Source organism: Microtus ochrogaster, chromosome 7 (genome assembly GCF_000317375.1).
Source record: "Microtus ochrogaster isolate Prairie Vole_2 chromosome 7, MicOch1.0, whole genome shotgun sequence".
Taxonomy (NCBI): domain Eukaryota; kingdom Metazoa; phylum Chordata; class Mammalia; order Rodentia; family Cricetidae; genus Microtus; species Microtus ochrogaster.
Window position 1 is genome coordinate 61,163,051 of NC_022014.1, and position 5,840 is coordinate 61,168,890.

Consider the following 5,840-nt stretch of genomic DNA (forward strand, 5'->3'; position numbering starts at 1 on the left):
CTGCATGTATTCTTCAGGCCAGAAGAGGGCACCAGACCCCATTACAGATGGTTGTGAGCCACCATGTGGTTGCCGGGAATTGAACTCAGGACCTTTGGAAGAGGAAGCAATCCTCTTAACCTCTGAGCCATCTCTCCAGCCCGCAAAACAGATTCTTAACTGTTGAACCATTTCTCTTGAATACTCTATAACCTTCTAAATATACTATTTTGTTCCAAGACTAATGTTTCTGAAATTAATAACCCAATACAACCGATTCTAGAAATTGTGGGGAGGAGTCAAGCACACATGCCAATACATCAAGTACCACAGGTTTTTCAGATCTAACTGTTATGATACAGTTAAACTGGGAAACATTTCCCATATAAAAACCACAACTTTATGCCCACCCCCCACCCCCAGCACTCACTCTTTCCTGTGATGTTTGATAGCGGAGATGAAGGGCTGTAGGGTCCCAATCCACAGCAATACAGGCATTTCCAATGAAAGCTCTATCTTCTCCACAATCAATTTTACAGCCTCTGCAAAATCTAAAAGGGGAAAGCATTCACAGAGAAAAACAGTAAGGAATTAAAATTTTCTCAACTAGAAATACTCTTTAATATTTCTTCTGGCCTCATAATTTGTCAAATTCTAACTTCAAAACCTGATAAATACAGTAACAAAAGTTAATAATATCAGGAATCATGTTTATAACTTCAACTTTTTGTTCTTAAAAATGACTTAACAGTTGCTAATATACGAAAGATACAAATTTCTTGGCAAATAAAATGATACAGAAACCAGCTGCTATTTGATGTAAACTGATGAAAGAAATTATAAATTCATTTCTACAATGCTGTAAGTTTATCTCTTCGTAAAATAGCACCTTAAGTAAATATGTATACAAATTTATGGAGGCAGGTGCAAGGGAAAGACACAGTCATGACTCTAATATCTATTAGATTTCATTTGCCATCATGTCTCTCACAGTTTCCTAAAAGCTGACTGCAGTACCATCAGATACTATCCCTGCTGTAATAGCAATGACTTATCAAACTCTTGTAAAACTTCAGGAAAGATTACCAGACTACCAGCAAGGTTAGTTAGTACCAGATTTGTTCTCCTATCTCAGAAAGAACGTTTGGACTAATAACAGCCATGTGTGCATGACAGTAGTCACAGTACTCAGGGGGGCTGAAGAGGGTCACGTGAGTCCTGGAGTTTGAGAGCACCTTAGCAACACAGTAAGACTCCATTTAAAAAGGACCAAAGAGGGGCTGGAGAGATGGCTCAACAGATGAGAGCACTGGCTGCTCTCCCAGAAGACCCAGGTACAATCCCAAGAACCTACATGGCAGCTAGCTCACAACTCTCTATGACTCCAGTTCCAGGGGATCTGGCACCCTCACACCAATGTACATGAAATAAAAACTAAAACAAGGATTAAAATATAAAGAAAATTTAGAATAAAAATGTTTATCCTTGGTTATTAATTTGGGATAGAGTGAAATCTGTAAAATCACACATTTGGAAAGCAAATTTATAGTTTGGAGTTTACAAAGAAGAGATGGACAATTCACAAGTTTATCTCAATCTTCTCATTGTTCACAATTACATTCTAAATAGAGAAATCTTATTAAAAAAATACAATGTTTGAAACTGAACCTACTGAGACTGGTTTTACAGAAGACAATTTTACCTATACCATGGGCACCAGGCACAGGAATTTCCATCTTTCTGAACAACTCGGAGGGTGAATGGATATTGATAGCCCATGCTGTCATCACTGGAAGAAGAAAACACACAAAGTCTAAGAAGCATGTCCGGTTTGAGAGCTCTTAAGGTTCACTTTCCACAGCAGTGTGCCCATGTTACAGCCTTGAACCAGCCAGGCTGGACCACATGAATCTGGTCACAAGATGGAGTATAAACTAGACTGCCTTCTTTTTACTTCACTTTTTTTTTTTCCTTTTTTTGAAACTAAGTCACATGTAGCCTAGGCTGGTCTCACACTCATAATGCGGCTGAGGATGACCGTGAACTTGTGGTCCTCTTGCACACACCTCACCAGTGCTGAGATTACAGGTGTGTACCTCCACACCTGGTTTAGGTAATACTATGGCATCAATCCTTGGTCTTTCGTAGTCTAGGCAAGCCCTCTCCCAGCTGAGTTACAATCTCAACCCACCCATTTATAATCAACATTGGTTTGTTTTTTTTTTTTGTTTCAAAACAAGATTTTCTCGGTGTAGTCCAGCTGTCCTGGGACTTACTGCCTGCTTAGATTTCCAGGTGTAATAGTACCCCTTTTCATACCTTAACTTCTTAGAACTACGCCAGCTTAGATTTCCAGGTATAGTACCCTTTTTCGTATCTTGACTTCTTAGAACTATACATTACCTTTAAAATTAACTTTATAAAGCTGAGAACAATTATGCGTGTTTTTTAAAGAAGATTATTTATTATGTATACAATGTTCTGCCTGTATGTATGCCTGCATTCCAGAAGAGGGCATTAGATCTCAGTATAGATGATTGTGAATCACCATGGAGTTGCTGGGAAATGAACTCAGGATCTCAGGAAGAGCAGCCAGTACTCTTAAACTCTGAGCCATCTCTTCAGCCCCCAATTGTGCTTTTTGAGTTCTCCAAAGTTTAACAAAATCTATTAGTCTCTGCCTAAATAAGAAACAAGGTAACAACTCATATCCATTAAGATATCAAGCTGTATATATACACAACTCATGGGCTATAGGTACAGCTCTGAAGTAGAGGTATTTAAGGAATACAAGACCCCCTAAAAAACTCCAACAAAACAATTCCACCAGATTCTGTTAATTATAATCATATGAAGCTGGAGGGGGGCAGGAGCAATGCAAGGGGCATATACTTAAAAGCATATTTGTCACATGGCTGGTAAAATTCTGGTTTCTTAGTCCTGGAACTCACTCTGTAGGCCAGGCTGGCTTTGAACTCACAAAGATCTGCCTGTCTCAACTGGGATTAAAGGTGTGTGCCACCACTGCCCAACATGGCTGCTAAAGGTAATTAAGCCATGCAAAGCCACACTACAAAGACAAAAGTAAGCAATTGTCTGGTATAGGAGCTCTCCATCTATCTGTACAACCCAAATGATTACTGGTGGGCCTTATTGTCCACTGGCATGTTCATAGCAAGTGAACAGCAACCAGAACATTCAAAGAAAGGGACAGATAATAATCAATCAGCACCTAACGGAATGGAGCTAAACATAACCCCATCCTTCCTTGTTACAGCTGAACACACAGTTTTCCAGCACTTAGAGATTAAACCTAGATCCATTTTCTGGAATTTGACATGTTCCACACCTTATACCCTGGACCTCTGCCCTGATAAGATGTTCTGCAAAATAATTTTAAAATGTTCATCCAAATATCTACATAACCAAAATTCCTCTGGAAAGCCCCCAACCCTTGAAAACTCCCTAGCCTTGCATTTTTGGGGTTAAAATAAACCCCACCTTCTCCTGTCTTAGAGGCTATTTTCTCTAGCCACACTTTAGGGAGATAGCCCTGCAAGACAGAAAATAAAGCTTGCATAATTTAACTAAAAAAATTTGGGTCGGGCCGGGCGGTGGTGGCCTTTAATCCCAGCACTCGGGAAGCAGAGGCAGGCGGATCTCTGTGAGTTCGAGGCCAGCCTGGTCTACAAGAGCTAGTTCCAGGACAGGAACCAAAAAGCTACAAAAACCCTGTCTCAAAAAAAAAAAAAAATGGGTCGGGCTGGAGAGATGGCTCAGCGGTTAAGGGTGCTAACTGCTCTTCCAGAAACTACATGGTGGCTCACAACCATCTATGAGATCTGGTGCCCTCTTCTGGCCTGCAGGCAGGATACTGTATAAAGAAATAAATCTTTTTTTTAAAGATTTATTTATTTATTTATTTGTTTATTTATGATGTATGCAATATTCTGTCTATGTGTATGCCTGTAGGCCAGAAGAGGGCACCAGACCTCATTACAGATGGTTGTGAGCCACCATGTGGTTGCTGGGAATTGAACTCAGTACCTTTGGAAGACAAGGCAATGCTCTTAACCCCTGAGCCATCTCTCCAGCCCTAAATAAATAAATCTTAAAAAAAGAAAAAAAATTTGGGTCAGTGGTTCTTACTCTCGTTCAGTGGGATTAATACATTGGGCAGTGTTCACTCCTCTTCTTATTCAGTCTCTCTGATTTTAAACAATCCTTTCCTTTTGCTTTTTTAAAAATTATATTTATTTTTTTTTTAATTTCATTTTACATTCCAACCAGTTTCACCTACCCTTCCTTCCAAACCCCCTGGTCATTTTCTTTTGATTAACCATTCATTCCTTTGTTTGTTTGTGACAGGGTTTCTCTGTGTAGTCTTGGTTTTCCTGAAACTCATTCTGTAGACCAGGAAATTCACAGAGATCCTTTTGCCTCTGCTTCCCAAGTGCATTAAAGGCGTGTGACCATTCAGTCTTAATTGGTCAGACATTACTCGCTGTTTCTTTTCCTTCCTTTCTGAACCTCTGATGTTGAAATGCATTAGGAATTATGTCTTGGACATTTTTCTATCTAACATTTTCTCTCTTAAGTAATAGCCCCTCACCTTAGGACTTTAAATATCTATTTGTTGGTGACACCTGCATCTCCAGCAAAGGACATTCAAATCCACGTCCCACAAACACAACATGTGTCTTGAATTTAACTTGATTCCTGTAATTCTTACCAAAACCTGTTCCTTCTTGAGTTTCTCATTTCACAAAAGAATATGATCATTCACAAACCACCGCTCATATTGGATACCTATCCTTTTTTCTCAAAATCCATACCCAGTTCAGCAGCAAATCCAGGGGAAAGTTCTTACTCAGCAGTCCTTTAATTTAAATTTAATACTACCCAAATATCACTTCTACTAAAACCACACATCCATTAGCTAATTTGCTTATAAATTATTTACAGGTTTAAGACTTACTCTAACCTCTTAATCATCAAAAGACCCTCTAACATAAGGAACGTAACTTTTTTTTACTCTGTTATCACAGAAGTTACTTTTCATTGCCACAATAGCAAGAAAATGAGCTGCAAGTCAATCGTGATAGAAGACAGAAAATCTCAACGATCATTTAGATGATCACAGAACAGTAGAAGGCATGCAAAGAAAACAGAAAAAAATGTCTGCTATCTCTACCTAGGTTTTTGAGAAGGCACAGTATGCACACAATCCAACTGAACTGTTATGCATGAGTCTTTTTCAGAGTTCATATCTAGATATGTACACTTACACTTCCATTCTTTTTTTTTTTTTATTTTTCGAGACAGGGTTTCTCTGTAGCTTTGGAGCCTGTCCTGGAACTAGCTCTGTAGACCAGGCTGGTACACTTCCATTCTTAATTTCAGAGGACTGAGATGATAAAAATTTCCTGGTAAAGTCATACTTTTGATTTTTGCAACAAGAGAAGACAAAGGCATTACTTAAAGCATTTTTAGGTGGGATTTAGGCAAGAGTAAAGAATAAAAAAAATAAAGGTGGCAGTGGTGCACAGTTTTAATCCCACTTGGGAGGCAGAGGCAGGTGGGACTCTGTGAGTTTGAGGCCAGCCTGGGCTACAGAGTGAGTTCCAGTACAGTCAGGACTACACAGAGAAACTCTGTCTCAAAAAACAAACAAACAAATGTTAAAAAAAAATCATTAGAGGGACTGGAGAGATGGCTCAGTGGTTAAGCGCATTGACTGCTCTTCCAAAGGTCCTGAGTTTAATTCCCGGCAACCACATGGTGGCTCACAACCATCTGTAATGAGTTCTGGTGCCCTCTTCTGGCCTGCAGACATACACACAGACAGAATATTGTATACA

General features: G+C 39.3%; 1 protein-coding gene across 1 annotated transcript in view; it reads right to left on the reverse strand.

The window, feature by feature from the left end:
- The window catches only part of Usp32 (ubiquitin specific peptidase 32), a 127,109-nt gene that overhangs the window by 17,345 nt on the left and 103,924 nt on the right, over positions 1–5,840 (reverse strand). Inside the window, exons 28-29 of the mRNA XM_005350446.2 lie at positions 1,682–1,768; positions 410–530 (exon numbers count right to left, since the gene is read on the reverse strand). Of these exons, the coding sequence (XP_005350503.1) occupies positions 410–530; positions 1,682–1,768 (208 nt within the window). The remainder of the gene's footprint in view (positions 1–409; positions 531–1,681; positions 1,769–5,840) is intronic.